General features: G+C 45.5%; 1 protein-coding gene across 2 annotated transcripts in view; it reads left to right on the top strand.

Moving 5' to 3' along the window:
- The first annotated feature begins 226 nt into the window (after positions 1-226).
- Positions 227-21,884, top strand: part of CHP1 (calcineurin like EF-hand protein 1) — a 38,284-nt gene continuing 16,626 nt past the window's right edge. Inside the window, exons 1-6 of one of the 2 annotated variants that reach the window (XM_068115486.2) lie at positions 277-414; positions 7,839-7,911; positions 8,086-8,166; positions 9,784-9,905; positions 14,096-14,157; positions 14,479-14,598. In XM_068115486.2, the coding sequence (XP_067971587.1) occupies positions 348-414; positions 7,839-7,911; positions 8,086-8,166; positions 9,784-9,905; positions 14,096-14,157; positions 14,479-14,583 (510 nt within the window). In that variant the 5' untranslated portion in view covers positions 277-347 and the 3' untranslated portion in view covers positions 14,584-14,598. Of the gene's footprint in view, positions 415-7,838; positions 7,912-8,085; positions 8,167-9,783; positions 9,906-14,095; positions 14,158-14,478; positions 14,599-21,884 lie in introns of those variants that run through there. The other variant, XM_078779112.1, reaches the window with a different exon arrangement.

Raw genomic sequence — 21,884 nt, 5'->3', positions numbered from 1 at the left:
AATGTATATCTTTGTCACAATATCCTTTCAGATTTAACCATAATTACATATGACGCTGTTTTCCCTTATACAGCGCCTCAAATGTTGCTGCTCATTTTATCAATTTATTTCAACAATATGGAAATAATAAAAATAAAACGCAGTAATAAAAAAAACATTATGAAAATTACAGAGCTTTAAAAGATGATTAAGTCTTTACATCTTAAATCTCTGAGTCGAGTACTGTATCTCCAATGGCCCGATAATTGACGTAGTGATGGCATCACGTTGTACGAAACGTCAGAACATGAGTTTTAGTGTTTAACGTAACGGGGTTACGTTGGGCTGGGCGTCTTGAATCAATCAATATGGGTTCGCGTGCTTCGTCTTTACTGCGTGAAGAGGAGATTGAGGAGATCAAGAGAGAAACGGGTTGTGAGTTTGGGACCTGGACATGTTGCTGGGTCTGTGGGGGCGATATCGAGTTTGTTTATTCGTGTGATCAGGCACTAAAGTAAACGGGAAATGGCTGCTCCTTTAGTTTAACCCTAATTCCTGTGGTGAAGGTTCTTCTTCTTCGTTAGGTGGTGTGATTATGCTCATTGTGGTACTGGTAGAGACTAGAGTATTATGGCGTCAAATCGTGCCCATCCAGTTGAGGTTGCTATATTTGCTCGAGGGGAAGGTGTTCGTACTTCTTATGATATAAATCCTATAATCATCGATATGGGTGGGTCCGGGCGCCCAGAGGTAATAAACACCTCGAAGTTTAAGTTGTCATTTTATATAGGATTTGTTGGTGGACCCTGAAGATCTCTTGGTGTCTTTCACAAGAGTAGGTCAATGTAACCTAAACCTGCCTCTATATATATCTCTCACACACACACACACACACACACACACACACACACACACACACACACACACACACACACACACACACACACACACACACACACACACACACACACACAGTCAAAGCCACAATTGGTATTCCCAGAGGAGATCTGTGTGACAAGGTTGCGGCCTGACATTGTCATTTGGTCAGGTGCAACAAGACAGGTCATCTTAGGGGAGTTGTCTGTACCTTGGGAAGAGAACATGGAGGAGGTGCACGAGAGGAAGAGACGAAAGTACAGTGAGCTGGAGGGAGAGTGTTGGGAAAAGGGTTGGCGAGTTTCGTGTCAGCCATTTGAGGTGGGGTGTAGAGGGTATTTTGGCAATTCCTTTTCTGCATTTCCTTCTCGGCTTGGAGTGTGTGGGACAGAAAGAAGGAGGATGTGTGACAAAGTTGCCCAGCGTGCCTTGAAAGGCTCATTTTGGATATGGAGGAAGTTTATGGAGGCACGTCGAACGGTGTAGGTTGAGGTTACGGAATAGAAATGGAGGTGTGTGTGTGTGTGTGTGTGTGTGTGTGTGTGTGTGTGTGTGTGTGTGTGTGTGTGTGTGTGTGTGTGTGTGTGTGTGTGTGTGTGTGTGTGTGGTGTGGTGTGGTGTGGTGTGTGTGTGTGTGTGTGTGTGTGTGTGTGTGTTGGTGTTGCAGGAGTGTGTGTGTCTGTGTTGCAGGAGTGGGTGTGTGTGTGTTGCAGGAGTGGGTGTGTCTGTGTTGCAGGAGTGAGTGTGTCTGTGTTGCAGGAGTGAGTGTGTCTGTGTTGCAGGAGTGAGTGTGTCTGTGTTGCAGGAGTGAGTGTGTGTGCGTTGCGGGAGTGTGCGTTGCGGGAGTGTGCGTTGCGGGAGTGTGCGTTGCGGGAGTGTGCGTTGCGTGTGTGTGTGTGTGTGTGTTGCGTTGCGGGAGTAGGTGTGTGTGTGTGTTGCGTTGCGGGAGTAGGTGTGTGTGTGTGTTGCGTTGCGGGAGTAGGTGTGTGTGTGTGTGTGTTGCGTTGCGGGAGTGTGTGTGTGTGTGTGTGTGTGTGTGTGTGTGTGTGTGTGTGTGTGTGTGTGTGTGTGTGTGTGTGTGTGTGTGTGTGTGTGTGTGTGTGTGTGTGTGTGTGTGTGTGTGTGTTGCGTTGCGGGAGTAGGTGTGTGTGTGTGTTGCGTTGCGGGAGTGGGTGTGTGTGTGTGTGTTGCAGGAGTGGGTGTGTGTGTGTTGCAGGAGTGAGTGGGTGTGTGTCTGTGTGTTGCGTTGCGTTGCAGGAGTGGGTGTGTGTGTGTTGCAGGAATGGGTGTGTGTGTGTGTGTGTTGCAGGAGTGCGTGTGTGTGTGTGTGGCAGCAGTGGGTGTGTGGGTGTTGCAGGAGTGGGTGTGTGTGTGTGTTGCAGGAGTGGTTGTGTGTGTGTGTTGCAGGAGTGGGTGTGTGTGTTGCAGGAGTGGGTGTGTGTGTGTTGCAGGAGTGGGTGTGTGTGTGTTGCAGGAGTGGGTGTGTGTGTGTGTTGCAGGAGTGGGTGTGTGTGTGTGTTGCAGGAGTGGGTGTGTGTGTGTGTTGCAGGAGTGGGTGTGTGTGTTGCAGGAGTGGGTGTGTGTGTGTGTTGCAGGAGTGGGTGTGTGTGTTGCAGGAGTGGGTGTGTGTGTTGCAGGAGTGGGTGTGTGTGTGTTGCAGGAGTGGGTGTGTGTGTGTGTGTGTGTGTGTGTGTGTGTGTGTGTGTGTGTGTGTGTGTGTGTGTGTGTGTGTGTGTGCTGCGTTGCGTTGCGTTGCGGGAGTAGGTGTGTGTGTGTGTTGCAGGAGTGGGTGTGTGTGTGTGTTGCAGGAGTGGGTGTGTGTGTGTGTGTGTTGCAGGAGTGGGTCATGTGTGTGTGTTGCAGGAGTGGGTCATGTGTGTGTGTGTTGCAGGAGTGGGTCGTGTGTGTGTGTGTGTGTGTGTGTTTTGCAGGAGGGGGTCGTGTGTGTGTGTGTGTGTGTGTGTGTGTGTGTGTGTGTGTGTGTGTGTGTGTGTGTGTGTGTGTGTGTGTGTGTGTGTCGCGCAGGAATGGGTGTGTGTGTGTGTTGCAGGAATGGGTGTGTGTGTGTGTTGCAGGATTGTGTGTGTGTGTGTGTGTGTGTGTGTGTGTGTGTGTGTGTTGCAGGAGTGTGTGTGTGTGTGTTGCAGGAGTGGGTGTGTGTGTGTTGCAGGAGTGGGTGTGTGTGTGTTGCAGGAGTGGGTGTGTGTGTGTTGCAGGAGTGGGTGTGTGTGTGTTGCAGGAGTGGGTGTGTGTGTGTTGCAGGAGTGGGTGTGTGTGTGTTGCAGGAGTGGGTGTGTGTGTGTGTTGCAGGAGTGGGTGTGTGTGTGTGTGTTGCAGGAGTGGGTGTGTGTGTGTGTGTGTTGCAGGAGTGGGTGTGTGTGTGTGTGTGTTGCAGGAGTGGATGTGTGTGTGTTGCAGGAGTGGATGTGTGTGTGTGTGTTGCAGGAGTGGGTGTGTGTGTGTTGCAGGAGTGGGTCATGAGTGGGAGTGGTTTTGCATCAATGGTTTTGCATAATTTTTTTTTGCATGAGTTGTGCATGTTGGTAAGGGTAGGTGGTTTTGTTGGGTGTGTAGTTTTTTAGCCGCGTCGTAGACGCTGCTCATAGAGTGCCCTCTGCTGTTGTTGTTGTTCTTCTTGTTCTTCTTCTTCTTGTTCTTCTTGTTCTTGCAGAGAAGACAAAACCTCAAAGCTCCACCCATTGTGGGAGAGGCTTCATATAAACAAATATCCACCATTTTATTAACTCGCATAGCTTTGAGGCCTGTTTTGTAGGCCCGTGGTGTCTTGCTCTCTCACACAGTTTTCTTTCAAATCAAATTCGATATATCATTTCATTTTTCAGTCGCTAACATAGTTTTAGACTCGGTTGAAAAAAAACGGGAAGAAAATCCGATGAAAGTTGCCCTTTATAGAACGAAATGAATTCTCAAAGGCCTGTAACTTCAAGTCCATTGAGATATATTTTTTTACAATCACGGCATGGTCAGTCATACACCGCCCGAAATAACAGACGGGAAAATGCCGAGATATATTAAAAATTCGTCCATTTGATGACAATCGTCACGATGAAATATTTAATTTATACGTCGTCACAATAATGTGGAGAGAGGAGCATAGCTTCGTTCACGTGTCGCCACACACGGGAAATTGCCGAGATATATATTTTTAAAAATCGCGGCATGGTCATTCATACACCGCCTGAAATAACAGACAGGAAAATGCCGAGATTTATTAAAAATTTGTCGCCACACACGGGAAATTGCCGAGATATATTTTCACTTTGCACAAAAATAACATGAAGTAATCGAATCAATAGGAATGTCCTGTGCCTATAACATCGACGTTATAGGCACAGCTGCATCTAGGCATTGTGTAACATCGACGTGGCTTTTGTTTTAATTAAAACTTTTTGTACTTGTTTATATTATCTATATAATAATACCGTAAGGACTCGACTTTGTTATCCCTTTTATGCTGCACCCAGTGACCCGATGCCCACGGCACTAATGCATTTTCCATCTACGAACCGCGCTCTTTGTTTATCGCGTACAGCCATACTCGAAAAATCTGAATTCGCCGACTTTGGGACCCAAAAGCATCCGATTATCGGCCGATACGACGCCATCTTACGACACCATCGTATTGGCGTCTGCTGGGCGAAGGCAATGCGAGCCGTCCGCTGATTGGACAGTCGAGTGGTGTCATTAAATAATGGGCCGTGCTTACTGCTTACTGATATTGATCTGAAACTTGCAAATGGGCATGTATTGCAAAGCAATTTTCCTTCTTATATTGTCCAAGTCTAAAATACACACCCACACACACACATAAATCAGCTGATCGTCAAATCTGCATTCCCTACAACCAGTGATTACAGGTTTTAAAAATGATTTTTTGACGTATTGACTCAACGATGTAAATAGGAAAGCATTAATTTAATTATTTCCTTCTTATTCTGTAAAAGCGGCCTCGACGGTATAGTGTGCGATTGCCCAAAGCAGGTTCTTATTTTGACAATCGTTAGTCGTACAATAAATACTTACGGAATATTAAATGAAAAAAAATGTTTCTTTCTTGAATATTGTAAAGCATTTTGTTTTTCATTCCACATGGTGTGTTTCTTCCCTCCCTCTGTGGACAACCAAGTGCCGGCTTCCGGTGGTAGTATAATCCTCTGTAGCAGTGTCGGGTTTTATGAGCCAATGATTATGGTGCGGCGCATGTCGAGTCACAGCAGGATTTTATGAAACGCCATTTGAAGTTGTGAAAAAGGTCAGAGTACCTGCTAACATGTCAAGCTAGAGCAGGGCGGCGCAGGTCAGTTATAGTTAAATCAACGGATCAATGAGAATGTCCTTTACTGTACGTACTGTATTTTACCACATCGGTTAGAAACGCTGCCGCAGGAGATCTCCGATGGTCTTTACTTTAGCTTCTGTTTTGGATTCGGTTCCCGCCTCCTGATACCTCGCAGGTGTGACGTCGCATCAGAGGACGTTAAGCAAGCTGTCTCATCTGATTGGACAGTCGAAGGCGACAGCAAGCCGTCCACTGAGTGGACAATCCAGAGCATGCATTTGTGCCGGTGTCGGCGATCGTTGTTCATATACGCACTCTTCATTCTCATCTTTCTTCCTAACTCTTACTCGGACAAGCAAATCCCCTATGCCATCCATAATGGTACACTCTATCCATACACCACATCCTCCCTTCCGTGGATGTTCCACGGGTTTCGGCTAGTTATTATTATTTCTTATTTTGTGTATGTGAGTGAGTGCGTGAAGGTGTTTTTTTGCATGAATGAATTTTTGCATGAGTGTGTGTTTTTGTATGTTGAGTGGTGTATGTTGTAAGGGTAGGTGTGTGTGTGTGTGTGTGTGTGTGTGTGTGTGTGTGTGTGTGTGTGTTGGTGTGTGTTGCAGGAGTGGGTCATGAGTGGGTGTGTGTGTTGCAGGAATGGGTGTGGGACTGTGTGTGTGTGTGTGTGTGTGTGTGTGTGTGTGTTTTGCAGGGGTGGGAGTGTGTTGTGGGAGTGGGTGGGTGTGTGTGTGTGTTGCAGGAGTGGGAGTGGGTGTGTGTGTGTTGCGGGAGTGGGAGTGTGTGTGTGTGTGTGTGTTGTGGGAGTGGGTGTGTGTGTGTTGCAGGAGTGGGAGTGGGTGTGTGTGTGTTGCAGGAGTGGGAGTGGGTGTGTGTGTGTTGCAGGAGTGGGTGTGTGTGTGTTGCAGGAGTGGGAGTGGGTGTGTGTGTTGCAGGAGTGGGAGTAGGTGTGTGTGTGTTGCAGGAGTGGGAGTGGGTGTGTGTGTGTGTTGCAGGAGTGGGTGTGTGTGTGTGTGTGTGTTGTGGGAGTGGGAGTGGGTGTGTGTTGCAGGAGTGGGAGTGGGTGTGTGTGTGTTGCAGGAGTGGGAGTGGGTGTGTGTGTTGCAGGAGTGGGAGTGTGTGTGTTGCAGGAGTGGGAGTGGGTGTGTGTGTGTTGCAGGAGTGGGAGTGGGTGTGTGTGTGTTGCAGGAGTGGATGTGTGTGTGTGTTGCAGGAGTGGATGTGTGTGTGTGTTGCAGGAGTGGATGTGTGTGTGTGTTGCAGGAGTGGATGTGTGTGTGTGTTGCAGGAGTGGATGTGTGTGTGTGTGTGTGTGTTGCAGGAGTGGATGTGTGTGTGTTGCAGGAGTGGATGTGTGTGTGTTGCAGGAGTGGTTGTGTGTGTGTTGCAGGAGTGGGTGTGTGTGTGTGTGTGTGTGTGTGTGTGTGTGTGTGTGTGTGTGTGTGTGTGTGTGTGTGTTGCAGGAGTGGGTGTGTGTGTGTTGCAGGAGTGGGTCATGAGTGGGTGTGGTTTTGCATCAATGGTTTTGCATAAATTTTTTTTGCATGAGTTGTGCATGTTGGTAAGGGTAGGTGGTTGGTTGGTTGTGTAGTTTTTAAATATTATTATTATTATTTCTTATTTTGTGTATGTGAGTGAGTTGGTGAGGGTGTGTTTTTGCATGAATGAATTTTTGCATGAGTGTGTGTTTTTGTATGTTGAGTGGTGTATGATGTAAGGGTAGGTGGTTGTGTGTGTGTGCGTGCGTGCGTATGAATGATCTGGTGTGTTTTGTTGGTGAAGGGTATAAAGGTGGGTGTTTGAGTGTTCCACCATGTTTACTTGATTGGTGCTGTGGATTCTGGATGTGGAGGTGTTGTTGTTGTTGTTGTAGTCTGCGTTCGCACTGGTTGGGGGTGGGGGTATGTACGCATCCAGGTGTAGTTGCTGCATGTGGAGGTGTATGTGCCTCTGCTGGCCCACCGTATCGAGGTTGAAGGGCCGAAACAGGATGATGCTGAGGACCTCGACTGAGGACCCGGTCAGTGCGGCACACTTGTGACCAGGTGTGTTTTGAACTTGTGTGTATATATATATATACACATCCGCAAGGTCAAGGCTCGTGGAAACTGAACAGATCAGGACGCAACAGAACAAAAGGAACAGTAACGAGAGGGTTGAAGGACAAAATTAATGAACAGCAAGGCTGAAGGACAAATAGAGGGAGAATTGGACTAATAATGTGCGTGGGGAGGAATGACGGGTAGGAGAGGACGCATGCGATGGCAAGATGGATACAGAAGCAAACTCTCAGGAAGGAACCCCCTTTCATATTAGGAGTTTCTTCCTGAGGGTTTCCTTCCTAATTTGACTTCAGTTTTGTACAGGGGGCACTGCATCAGTGGCATGGCGTCCCCCCGTCCTGCCCCCCCCCCCCCCCCGAAATTATGGAACCAGTAGCCACGTGCTACACCCAGATGAATGAATGTCCTTCCATGTCGCAAGGCCCTCTTTATTTTAGATTTTGTTTTTGACTTTGAGTACATTGTCACCAAGTAGTAAGGGGTTGCACCCGCCACAGATATTTCCAACAGCAATGACACAGTCATGGCGAAACACAATACCTATGTGATATATATGGCTTTTTCTTGTGTGTGTTGTGGATCCCTCTCTGTTTGCCTTACAGTCTCTCACAGCCAAATAACCAGGCTCTACAGCCGATTCAGTAGCCTAGATAAGGGAGAAAATGGCCATCTCAGGTAAGTGCAGTATCAAATGGCCCCTTATTTTGCATTTCAGTAGGTGTGGTAATCCATGTGCTGCACTTTCGTGTTGGCGTAGTGCCTTGTGAGTAGCGTCATTGTAATTATCCAACACGAGTTTATAAACTTGATTATCGCGTGCACGTGTTTTCATTTTTATCTTTTTTACAGCCGGGATGACTTTCAGCGCATCCCAGAGCTCGCCATCAACCCACTTGGTGACCGTATCATCAACGCCTTCTTTGCGGAGGGGTAAGCAGGAAAGGCTGTAATTTCAACCCTTTTTTGACTGTTTAGTATGGGACAGTCAGGTTTTTACCGTGCGCACGTGAAGCGAAAGGTGAGGTTAAGCAATTTATTGCTTTTTCATTGTCCGTCTGTCTGTTTAAAAAATGTTAGTCTATGATCGAGGATCTACGTGATTTAAATTGAATGTTATATTTTGAACAATAATCAAAAACATGAACCTGCCGTTTGGCAGTACTTTAGCTCTGAATGTGGCATATTAGAAACACCCGCTCCCCATGGGAGCGGCCAGGGAGGCTATGGTACTATCCTTATTCAAACGTCTAATTCAAAATGCATATTCAAGTTAGCTCTCGCTGCGTAATTCAAACACCTCACTGCACTGGAAAATATGGGGACAGGAATATTGTGCTGTAAAGGGTGGGACTTGTAATACCCTCTCCCACCTGGAGTGGCGCTACACGATACACATTTACATAGAGAAAAGGCCTTCCCCCACCCCCGAAGATCACCAGCAAAGATTTAAAAAACACCACTAATCGGGTGATGCTTATGCTGTGTAGCAAGTCTGGATGTAATCGCCCCAGAACTGTAGTCGAGGAGTAGCGCGACAAACGCACGTGCACACTGGTCCGTGAATTATAGTACTGTAAGGATTGTACGGAAACTCCTCCCAATTGCACGTGCGTACAGAGTAGTAATGTAATTGTCTTGCTCTGTCTGCATGTCTGGCAGTCAAACAAAATTGAAATCATTCCAAACAGGAACTTTACTCTTTTTAAGGACACAAACAACAGGCACGAATAAATAATGTAAACTGTTCAAAAAAGGTGGTGTAAAAGATGCTGCATCAACGGCAGTACACCTCCAAAATATTTTTTTCTCCAACGTTTACATTTTTTTCTTTTTTTCAATTGAATTATATACTTGACCAATGCAGAACACAAATTGCCCTGTTAGCACTTTCAAAACCCTTCCGTAGCATGACTTGGCACACGACATTATGGCATTTTACATCAGGCCCAATCAAATTTGCCGCTTGTTGACCCCGACCATGTCCTTTGTTCTCAAGACCGTGCGGGGTTAGGCGTTCTATGAATTCTCTAGGTTTTCCTTTTTCTTTTTTTTAAATTGGAGCAAAGCTCATGGAAGAGCAAGGTAGAACTGACAGTTGGACAAACCCCAAGGGAATGGACAAACAGGAAAAGAGGAATGGGAAGTGGGAAAGAAACCCTGAAATTATCAAGTAAGATTGTTGGATTTGGAAAGGTTGATGGGGGTAATAAAGATCATGGGTAGAATTGTTGATGACAATCTCGGGTGAATTCTTTAAAGGTATGCTCCGAGACTATTTAGCCGAAGTCCCAGCCAAAGCTGTACATTCTTCTTCTTCTTTGTTTTTCAACCAATATGGAAGCTGAGAAATAATAGTTCTATACTTTATTTTTTGCTTGAAAGGGCAAATTCAAAGGAATCGTGTGTAAACGTGAATTTTGATGTTTCTGCATTCTCTTGGCTGTACCACATGTGGAATGTATTTATAAAGGAACGCAGTAGTGTTGTGCCAGGTCATGTTGGAGGTTTGTGGAACGGCTTGAAACTGAGGACTGTGATGTGTTTCAGGGATGACCAAGTGAACTTTAGAGGGTTTATGAGGACTCTGGCGCACTTCCTACCAGTCGAAGAGGGCACGCAAAATGCCAGCCCGAGAGAAGCACTCAACAGCCGCGACAGCAAGTTAAGATGTGAGTGGGGAATTATGGATTGAATACCGGTTCAGCAAAAATACAAGTTTGGTTCTTGTAATCGACCCTAAATAAGCCATTTTAAAAACCATAAGTGAAAGTTGACCTTTTTTTTTTAATTTTTATTTTTTGACAGAGTGAGAGTGTGAGATTTGTCATGATTGAAAGACATTCCAAGTGTATGACCAGCTCATGATACTCTCAAGTTCTTCACAGGAAAGAGGCTTTGTCTGCCTATCTGAAGGATGAGGGATGTTAAGGCACAGGGTGGAGCTAGCAGCAAAAAGATAAAGAGGAATTTCCATAGAGTCAGAGAGATCTTTGATGAAGATTAGGAACTAGTACTGGGGTCAAAACACTACCTTATGGCACGCCAGCCTTGACAGGGATATGAGATGAGATGAGATGATCCTGGTTGAGAGCCAAGCGTTTGCTATTAGAGTAATGGAAATCAGTAAGCCATGTGTGGAGTCGGCCTTGGATGCCATAGGCAGAGGTTAAAAAGCAAGGTGCGGTGCCAGACTGTATTGAATGCATGCGATACGCCCAGAGAGACAGCACTGATCTCATGACTTCATCCATTGTTGAGAGAGCAGAAGCATGACTGGTTTGAAATCGAACTGATGCTTTGAGATCAGGCATTTGAAGAAAAGGAATGATTTGATGTCAACTGCGATGATGAATTCCATGACCTTGCTGGTTTTTGGAAGTAAGCTGATTAGCCTGTAGTTAAGGGGGATCGGTTTTTGCACCTTGTTTATGTAATGCAGTAACGTCGGCTGATTTCCAAGCAGATAGAAGATGACCTTGGGCAAATGATAGGGTGAATAGAGCAGAAAGATAATGTGCAAGAGCAGCAGAGCAGGTTTTTACGATGTGTGCGCTGATGTCATCAGAGTTGAGTGTTGCCAGAAAATTCTCCACCTTTTCAGGTGCAAAAGACAGAGTCCAGGAGCAGTTGGGTGCGACTATGTAGGGTGGGTACAGAGAGGGAGGGGTCGGGGACACAATATTTGGAAGCAAACACCGATTTGAGGTATTCGACAGTCTCACGAGCGGAGTTGGCTCTTCTGCAATCTGAAACTAGAACGGCATTCGGTGGAGCATATACCGCCGCCAGGCCGAACAGTTTAGCTTTCCATACCACTGATAGGCCACAAATGTTCTTGCAGACCTGAATAAAAATCGAATCTGCTTGTTTGCATCACCTCCCCAACTCTTCCATCAAGTTTTGTCAAAATCCGTCCACAACTTTTTGAGATATCATGCGATGTAATCGTTTTTGGCTCCAACTCTCAATGGTGAAGAAATTTTGTAAATTTGGAAAATTGGACATTAAAAAGAAAACATCATATCCGGATCTGAGTGTGGAACTTCACCAAAGTTGAATCAATTCGTCCATGTCACACCCCAACCAGTCCACCAAGATTTGTCAGAATCCGTGCATAACTTTTTGAGATATCCTGCTCGCAGACAGACAAACAAGAAAAATGTCTCGAGCACAGCATGATACTTGCAAACCCGAATAAACAACATTTTGGTAATTTGGAAGATTTGACCTATGAAATGTTTTACATGATGGAATGTTGTGCATAACAAATTTGGTTGATGCATTTTCTAATTGCTGCCTTTTTCCAATAGGTTTTTTGCATGTTTTGGATGGACTTGACCTTTGATTAATTTTGACCAGATTTTATACACATACTAGCAATGCTGAGTCCCACTTCCCCTGCCTCCTCCCACCCCACCCTTTCCCCTGCCTCCTCCCATCCCACCCCCTTCACCTGCCGACTCACATCCTTTCCACGTGAGGCTCATGTGTTTAAGTTATGAATTGTGCACACGTGAAGATCAGGCCAATTAACCTTGCGAGCTCAGAGGAGAAGGCAGAGTCAAGCTACCGTATCCCATGTCGCAGCTTGAAACGAGCCAGCCAGCCATCAGAAAGGCACATTGATCGGTCAATCCCATCTGATCGTAAAAATACTTTGAATTCTCAATTAACATCGGTCCTGAGTTGACACTCCCTCCGAACAATTAAGAGGAAACCACTCATACATAACTTCTAGCTGCTGCTGCATCTTTGGCTTGTGTAGAGTAGGGCGCTTGTCGGCAGCTTTGTCTGTCACTGACTTAGTGTGAAATTCCAGCAACTTGGCCTTCTGCACATTGATGTCAGAGATAGTTGACGATCTAACGTAGTCATGCATCCATGCATTTCTGTTGGCTCTCTTCTCCAGTTTCCCACATATGTCAATCTTCTGGTTGATTGTGAGAACAATCCTCTTCGTCTTCTGACCAGTACGGTACTGCTGGATGGGGTAACAGAAGCCATGATGCTTTGGAAGGCGAACTTATTCTCCTGCATTTTCATTTTCATGTTCTACCAAAGATTTGGGATCATGTGATTGGTCGTTGGGTGGAGAGAGCTGGATGCATCATGGCGACGATAAGGACATGGATTTGTTCCTGATGTTTTGGTACGTTGAACCTTGACTCAAGGAAACGTTACCGAAGGGTTTTCACAAGCAAGGAAGTGAATGTCTGACGTTTTGAGAAGCCAAGAGATTTTCGACGCACATCGGATTGACCATGGATGGACACGGCTCTTGAACTACGAGGTAGAGACAGAAGGGCAATGAGAGAAATGCCTTGTTTTCACAGCTGAGGCTGGGTTGGCTCTGTATCATGTGTTTGGTACCTCTGTTACTGAAGGTGGATGGAGGTTACGTTTTCACCCCTGTCTGTGAACAAGATATCTCAAAGTTTTGGACTGATTATGATGAAATTTAGTGGAGAGGTTGGGTATGTGACACGGACGAAATGATTAGATTTTGGTGAAGATCCGGATTCGGATATGACCAATCAGTGGGATACAAAACATAAACTGTTCAGCCTGGCGAGGTTTGCACTCTACCGTGTGCCATTCTAGTTTTTGGTGTTGTTATTGTTGTTGTATGATGGTAGTTATTCGATGAATCACAAAAAGACTCTGAAACATATCTGAGTGCAAAAAGAGTCAACAACTTATTTTAAGTGCCATATTCAGTATTTGAGTGCTGTCTTTTAATGTTGAATACAAAACCACCGTTTAGAGGCCATTTTCCCCCGCAAAGCGGGGGTTGGCCTTTTCGGGGACCGTGGTAGTTGTTGTTTTTTTGGTCCCCTTTTTGAAGCAATGTTTTACGGCCGGATGCCCTTCCTGACGCCAACCCTTTTTGCCGCCTTCAACGACAAACAGGGAATTACCAGTGAACTGGTACTCAATTAGCCGACCTCGGAAGGATGACAGGCTGAGTCAACCCCCCTGGCATTAATTCGGCGATCGACCGAGATTCGAACCCAGGATCCTAGGATCCTAAACCGGCACCCTAGCTGCTAGCCCAACACCAGGGATAACGGATTTTAATGTTGAATAACGCAGATATTTGACATTGTGTCCTTGTGTACATGAATACTAGTTTGCTGTACAACAGACTCGTTGAACAGTGAACAATGCACTCTTACAGACATACCTAAGTCGTGTGGCATATGTGTACAGATGTTATGGGAATGCATGTAAAACTTTAAAGGCCCTGCACTCATTGTTGTTGTTATCCCCACACTTTTTGAAAAATGTGGTGGATATTGTAATCGGCTCTGTGTCTGTCTCCTGTCTGTCTGTCTGTCTGTCTCTCTATGTCCGTCTATCAGGCCGTCACGTTATCTCCTCCTAATCAATTGGGCAGAAATTCACCAAACTTGGTCGTTATGATCACTACATGGCAAGATGGTGCAAGATCAGTGTCATTTTGACCCCGTCCCGTGGGCTAGGTCAAAAGGTCAAGTCCCGAAAAATGCAATTACGGGCACATTTTAAACATTTTTTAATGAAACTTTGTATATGCAATAAACATTGGGAGCCCCACTGGATAGGGACTTAGGGTGACTGGGGTCAAAACGTGGAAAGAACTTAACTCAAAATTTGATATATTGGGTCATTCCTGGTGGAACGTTTTGCCATCTTTCAACTTTGCTTTATGTAGGAAGCATGGGGATTTGTGATGGCATGTCATGGACTTTGCTCTAGCTTAACTTGCAATTAGGAATAGATTGTGTGGGTTTATGTTTTATTTACTTATTTGTTTATATTTTTTAAAGGAAAAATAGAAAACACCTTATTGGGTTGTTTAATTATTTTCTTCCTGCAGTTGCTTTTAGCCTCTATGATCTCGACAAGGATGACAAGATTTCACGGGAGGAGCTGCTTCAGGTAACTATGTTTCCTCGAAAGTTACAATGGAAGATAAGGAATACCTCAGGATGCGTTCCTGGAAAAGAGAGCGCTAATTGAAAATGCGCTGTATGGCGTAATTATACCATTGTTTATATGGAGGTGCATTCACAGCAGCATTATTTCTTATACGTTTAGTGGTATTTGAGGGCTTCATTGGGGTATTGGTTATAGCGCTAATAACACAGATTGTAAACATAATGCAGATGATACACTTTGCCCCTCCCCTCTCGGCCGCTATTGGCCCGAGGGTCCCGTTTGATGGACCAGAGGATGGACCGTCCTCCTTTTCTTGGGCAGGATGGAAACGTGGCTTTCCCGCCAAACCTTGTGCCGAAAGGCCTGGCGTTACCCACAAAAAAGAACATAACAGATTCAAAAGAACATGACAGATTACAAAGGTAAGAACATTAAAAAGGGGTTTGAGGGGTTGGTGGTTTTTAGACGCACACGCATTAGGAAGGGTGGACAACGTCTTTCTATACATGCATATCGCATATCGTGAATACATTACCTCACGCTTATTCTATTACATTCACGATGGGAAATAACTGAACTATTCTATGCAATGTTAGCCCCTGGAAGTCATTTCCACAACATACTGTTTAATGTACGGTGCACTATATATACAACAACAACAACAACAACATGCATTTTAAAGGCCATTTTCCCTGCTAGAGCGGGGGTTAGCCTTGCCGTCCCCATGACAATCTTCTCCATTTTGCCCTATTTTCTGCATCTCTCCTTGTTAACCCCCTTGCCCGCATTTCTTCTTCCACCATCTTTAGCCAAGTCTTTCTCGGTCTTCCTCGTCTTCTACTTCCTTCTACATTCATTTCCATCACTTCTCAACCAGTCACTTTCATCCTTCCTCAACACATGACCAAACCATCTCAACCTGTTCCTCTTCACAGCATCAATCACAGGCTCTATTCCCATCATCTTTCGCAATTCATCATTTGTCTTCCTCTCTCTCAACGATACTCCGCACATCCGTCGAACCATTCGCATTTCCACCCTTTCCAACCTTCGTTGCTGCTCTACGTTCATTACCCATGTCTCGCTCCCATAAATCATAACACTTCTCACACATGCAGCATACACCTTTCCCTTCAGCTTCAACGACACTCCCCTCATCATCAGCACGCCACTCAATTCCCGAAACTTCTTCCATGCACATCTCACTCGAGCAACCGTTGCCGAGTCTGATCCACCTTCTCCATTCAGCATGTCTCCGAGGTAGCAAAATGTTTTCACACCTTCCAGCTTCACGCCGTCTCCAAGATCCAACTCAACATTTGCTCCCTCTGTGCACACCTTACATTTGAATGAAGCTGCCACACTGGTTAATGACCCTCTCAGACCACTACATTTTTGATGAACCCACTCAGCGCACATTGTACACTGAATGGAGTTCACTCCGACACCCTTCCTACACACAGCACAGGGCCACTTCCCAGTTCTTTCCACCTCACCACATGCTTTACCACTTGCCATCACCTTCGTCTTTCCGATATTCACCTTCAGACCTTTTGTCTCCATACATTCCTTCCACGTGTTCATCTTTTCCTTCAGTCCATCCATACTTTCCGCAATCAACACCAGATCATCTGCATACAACAACTCCCACGGTAAACCCTCTTTTACGTTATGAGCCAGCACCTCCATCACAGCTACAAATAGTAGTGGACTTAGTACCGACCCCTGATGCACTCCCACCTTCACATCAAACTCACCACTGTTCCCGTCCTTCGTCCTTACAGCTGTGCGCGCTCTTTTGTACATTGCCATCACTACTCTGATCAACCATTCCTCCACTCCTAACTTCCTCAATGCCCATGTCACTACTTTGCGTGGAACCCGATCGAATGCTTTCTCCAGATCAACAAACTCAAGAAACAACTTCTTCCTCTTCTCCATGTACTTCTCCTGCAACTGCCTCACAATGAAAAGCGCGTCTGTCGTTCCTCTTCCTGGCATGAATCCAAACTGCATTTCGTCGATCTTCACTTTCTTCCTTATCCTCCTCTCCAACACCCTTTCCAATACCTTCATTCCATGCTCCAATAACTTTATCGCTCGGTATGAGCCACACTCCAGAGGGTCACCTTTCCCCTTGTATAGAGGGACGAGGGTACTCAGTTCCCAATCCACTGGAATGCGGCCTTCTTTCACCACCAGATTACAGATCTCTGTCATTCTCTTCACACCCCAACTTCCTGCTGCCTTCAACATATCTCCCACAACTCCCGTCGGCCCTCCCGCTTTTCTACCCTTCATTGCTTTTATCGCTTCCTCAACTTACTTCTCAGTTATCTTCTCTGCCGGTCCTAAAACTGGGTTACTCTCTATGTTGCCATCCCATTCATTCTCTGTATTCAACAGCATTTCCATATATCTTTTCCATCTTCCTTTAATTCCATCTGGGTTGACAACGATTTGTCCCACTTCATCCTTCAAGCAACTCACCCCCATCACATCACACCTCTCTTTCGCTATCTGCTTTGCAATCCTGAATACTGCTTTCTGACCCTCTTCCGAATCCAAGCGTTCTCCGAACATTTTCCTGCATGCCTCCTGTGCCTTTCTACCTCTTTCTTTGCAGCCTTCCTGGCTGCCTTATAACTTTCATGCTCTGCTGTTTCTGCTCCCGTACCCTTCGCCTTCTGCCACTCCTTGAACTTCTTCCTCTTCTCGTCAATCCTCTTTCCAACTTCATCATCCCACCACCATGTTTCCGAGTGCCTCGGTGGTCCTTTTGTCCATCCACATACCTCACCAACGGCTCCCAACAGACTAGCTTTCATTGACATCCAACCACTTTCAAGCTCAACCACATCATCCTCGACCCTACTCAGCCTCTCTTTTAATGCCTCCCTTACTGTCACCTCTTTCAACCTCCACACCTTCATTCTCGGTTGGTACTTCACCCGCCGAGCTCTCCTCGCACCTTTCACCCTTACGTCACAGACAACCAAGTGGTGCTGTGAAACAGCCTCTTCCCCCGGGATCGCCTTTGTGTCCCGGAGGTGCCCTCTATCTCACCTACGCACCATCAGGTAGTCAACGGTTGTCGTCGACCCACCTGACGTGTATGTAACAAGCTTATTATCCTCTTTCTGGAACTGAGTATTACAAATCAACAAATCAGCTCCATCAGCAAACTCCAAAATCCTTTCACCTTCTCCATTTCTCACACCATATCCGTAACCCCCATGAACTCCGTCAAAACCATCCATACTCCTTCCCACATGTCCATTTAGGTCTCCTCCTACCACAACAACTTCCTCATCTTTCACGTTTTCCATCAGCTTCTCTATCGCACACCAGAACTTGTCCTTCTCTTCATCGCTTCGACCAACCTGCGGAGCATATCCCGAGATGACGTTCACCAAGAGCTTTCCAATCATCATTTTCACCATCATCAACCTATCACTCACTCTTGTCACACAGAACACACTGTCTCCAAACTCCTCAGAAAACAGGACACCAACACCATTCACGCCCTCCGGGCACCCTTGCCACACAAACTTGTATTTCTGTCCCTGCCTACCCTTCACCATTCTCACACCACTTCCCTTCCATCTCGTCTCTTGCACACAACATATGTCCACTCTTCTTCTGACCAATACTTCCACCACTTCTCCTGATCTCCCTGTCATTGTCCCTACATTCCATGTCCCAAACCTCAGAAACCGATCTCCACTTCGGGCTGTACCCTGCCCACATCTAGTTGTAATTGTCATGGTTCTCTTTTTGAGGCAATGTTTTTATGGTCGGATGCCCTTCCTGACGCCAACCCTCTTAGTCGCCTCTTACGACACGCAGGGATATGGCGTACCTATTTTTATCCAGGGTACACACTGGGAAACGTTTAAAACATGGAAATTCTGGGGGGTTGGGGGGGGGGGGGCGGCGTAGGCATCACGGCTGCGGTTTCAACATATTTAAATAAATATTTAAACAAAACCATGCAAAACAATCTAGGAAAAGTCTCTAAGTGAGAACGTGGATTTGAGAAAGCAGGAGCAGTGGTGAAAGAACAAACGAGATATAGGGGGCGGGGCACAAGTCGAGACGAGGAGGCCGCACGAGACACCAGCAGGCCGCACGAGGCGCAAACAAAGAAACGACGAATTACACAAATTTGCAACAACTACAAAACCAAAACCAAATAGAAACGCACAATAACACATACACAACAAAATACGCAGCGGAAATTTGACAAAGAAACGAACGGGAAAACACTCAAACTTTGATGCCGTGGAGAGATCGAAGCAAGCCTCGTCGCTCGAGGGACCGGAAGCGGAAAAAAAGCTTGACTATCACTTGTCAGGTGTTGAAGTTGCTCTGACTATCACTGGTTAAATTTCAGGTTTCTTCAATCTTGAAATCCTCTGAACCTCATTTTTCATTTCTGGGTATTTCAGATTTCAGCTCTCAGGTATGGATCCTCAAATGCGTTTTCAAACTTCCTTTTTGAGAGAAACCTTTATCACATATCGAGCATTTGCAAGGTCGCTCTCCTGTATGGATCCTCATGTGCACTTTCAAATGGCTGTTTTTAGAGAAATCTGTGTCACATATCAAGCATTTGTGGGGTCGCTCTCCTGCATGGATCTTCATATGTTTATTCAAATTGCTTTTTGTCAAGAAACCTTTATCACAGACAGAGCACTTGTGGGGGTGTTTTCCAGTGTGGATCCTCATGTGTGTTTTCATGTTACTCGTTGAAGCAAAATTCATTCTGCACACATTACACTTGTGGCGTATTCGCTTTTCTAGAACTTTTTTGTGTTTGTTTTATCTATCTATAATTCCAGTAATCTCTGTGTGTGTGTGTGTGTGTGTGTCTGTCTGTGTGTTTGTTTGTCTGTGACCGCTGTTTCTCGACAACCACGGGTCCGATATACTTGAAACTTGCCAGGTATATTGCTGGGGACCCGAGGATGTGCCTTTTCAAGGTTTCATATTAATCGGACAATTACTTACCGAGATATGTCCAAAAAACGATTCAACCAATCAGAGAGCAGCGAACTAGCGCGTGTGCCGAACGTGGCGGACACACTCTGCCTCGGATGGCACATTTGAGAGCGTATTCATTTATTTCACGTTTGCAAACTATGTTGGCGCTATGTTGGCGTTAAACGATGTTTTAAAACTAATAAAAACGAATTTGCGATTCATTCGCTTTCCTGCGCGTTTGTGTACGCGATGGCGATTTCTTTACCAAACTCCGGAAGCCGTTCGCTTTGGACCGAACCATTTCATGTAAATAGAGGGGGGGGTTCTGTGGTCGTTGCGAATGGACCAAACCATTCATGTAAATAGAGGGGGGGGATTGTCACTGTACTCGCAAGCCGTTCGCCGTTCGCTTTGGCGTTGCGAATGGACCAAACCATTTCATGTAAATAGAGGGGGGGGATATAATTTCCGATAGATATATAGTACGGGCATATATATAGTACGGGCATGCCCTAGTCTATCTATAATTCCAGTAATCTCTGTACGTCTGTACGTTTGTACGTCTGTTTGTCTGTGACCGCTGTTTCTCGACAACCACGGGTCCGATATACTTTTAACTTGCCAGGTATATTGCTGGGGACCCGAGGATGTGCCTTTTCAAGGTTTCATATTAATCGGACAATTACTTACCGAGCTATGTCCAAAAAACGATTCAACCAATCAGAGAGCAGCGAACTATCGCGTGTGCCGAACGTGGCGGACACACTCTGCCTCGGATGGCACATTTGAGAGCGTATTCATTTATTTCACGTTTGCAAACTATGTTGGCGTTAAACTATGTTTTAAAACTAATAAAAACGAATTTGCGATTCATTCGCTTTCCTGCGCGTTTGTGCACGCGATGGCGATTTCTTTACCAAACTCCGGAAGCCGTTCGCTTTGGACCAAACCATTTCATGTAAATAGAGGGGGGGGATTGTCACCGTACTCGCAAGCCGTTCGCTTTGGACCAAACCATTGCATGTAAATAGAGGGGGGGGATTGTCACCGTACTCGCAAGCCGTTCGCTTTGGACCAAACCATTTCATGTAAATAGAGGGGGGGGATATAATTTTAGATATAGATATAGTACGGGCAATGCCCTAGTTTAACATAAATCTTGGTGTTGCGATGCCCAGACATGCACTTGTATTTTATCGGAAGTGAGTCTTGATTTTGTGATTGTTTCTTCAAAAAAGGCTTCTTCCTCACTGTGAAGTTGCAACTGGACCTTATTTTTCCCATATTACTTCTGGATTGTTCAGTTGCAAAAGAGGAAGCACTTCCGTTTCTTATGTGAATATCATCTGAATATTCCTTTTGAGAAGCACATTGTGAATCTTCTGTGACAGATGAAACGTTGTTATGTTGTCTGCCATTCACATTCACCCCACCCCATTCTCATAATGCAAAGCAATACGATGATAAGGGGTTTATCATTTAAATATTTCATTGGAATGTCGTGGTGCAGCAGAACACCCTGGATGCATACATTGTGCATTAACAGTTTTGCCGGTTACTGCATTGGCAAGAAAATCCATTTGGATGCCCTGGATGTCCCAAAACACTGTGCTAGGAACTTTTTGTCAGATAGTTGAGTCCTTTATCTTCCGCTGTTAAAGAATCGACATACGTTATCACCACTGCGTGCTTGACCCATTGGACTCTGGAGTAAATCGATGGGTCCGTGTCTCATCACATCATAATTTTGTATAATAAGTCATTCACCCAAATTATGTTAACATTGCAGGTACTCCTTTGCCATGGTTATGCAAATTGTCTACTGCAGGTTCTTTATCCACTGTCACTGGATGTATTGAATTTCAGGTTTGATTGAATGTTGGTTTATTATACACTTCCAATTTTGATGAAAAGTTATGCAATATCATGCCAATAAATGTGATTGCCCCAAATCAACTGTTCAATACGGGGAGTCACAACAGTAACATTTCTGGGAGCCACAGCATTCGGTTGTACGTGAGTATATACATCATGCGTTGCTCATCCATGTCCACTCTTGAGACTCTTACTCCCCTTAACTTCTGCATCAGAGACGCTACACCAAACTACACAGATTATTGTCCCCCGTCGCACCGCGGAGCGAAAGGGGGACTATGGTTTTCCCGTCCGTGCGTCCATCCGTGCGTGCGGAAGTGCGTGCGTGCGTAAGAGAAGGACCGAATTCTAATTTGGTGTGTGGGTGCAACTAGGCATATGGAAGAACCCTATTGAAAATTAGGTCGCCACGTCAAAATCCAAGATTGCCGCCGCCATGTATGTCTGACGCCATGTATGTCTGAACCTTGTGAGCGGAATATCTTGAAAAATAAGCGACGTACCAACTTCTAATCTGGTGTGTGGGTGTATCTTGGCATAAGGAAGAACTCTATTGAAAATTGGGTCGCCACGTCAAAATCCAAGATGGCCACCGCCATGTATGTCTGAACCTTGTGAGTGGAATATCTTGAAAAATAAGCGAAGTACCAACTTCTAATCTGGTGTGTGGGTGTATCTAGGCATAAGGAAGAACACTATTGAAAATTGGCTCGCCACGTCAAAATCCAAGATGGCCTCCACCATATATATGTCTGAACCTTGTGAGCGAAATATCTTGAAAAGATCATCGAACTACTAACTTCGAATCTGATGTGTGGATGTATCTACGCATAAGGAAGAACGCTATTGAAAATTGGGTCGCCACG

The sequence above is a fragment of the Myxine glutinosa genome, chromosome 5 (assembly GCF_964187855.1).
Source record: "Myxine glutinosa chromosome 5, kmMyxGlut1.1, whole genome shotgun sequence".
In the NCBI taxonomy this organism is placed as follows: Eukaryota; Metazoa; Chordata; class Myxini; order Myxiniformes; family Myxinidae; genus Myxine; species Myxine glutinosa.
This window is presented reverse-complemented; position numbering and strand designations above follow the sequence as displayed.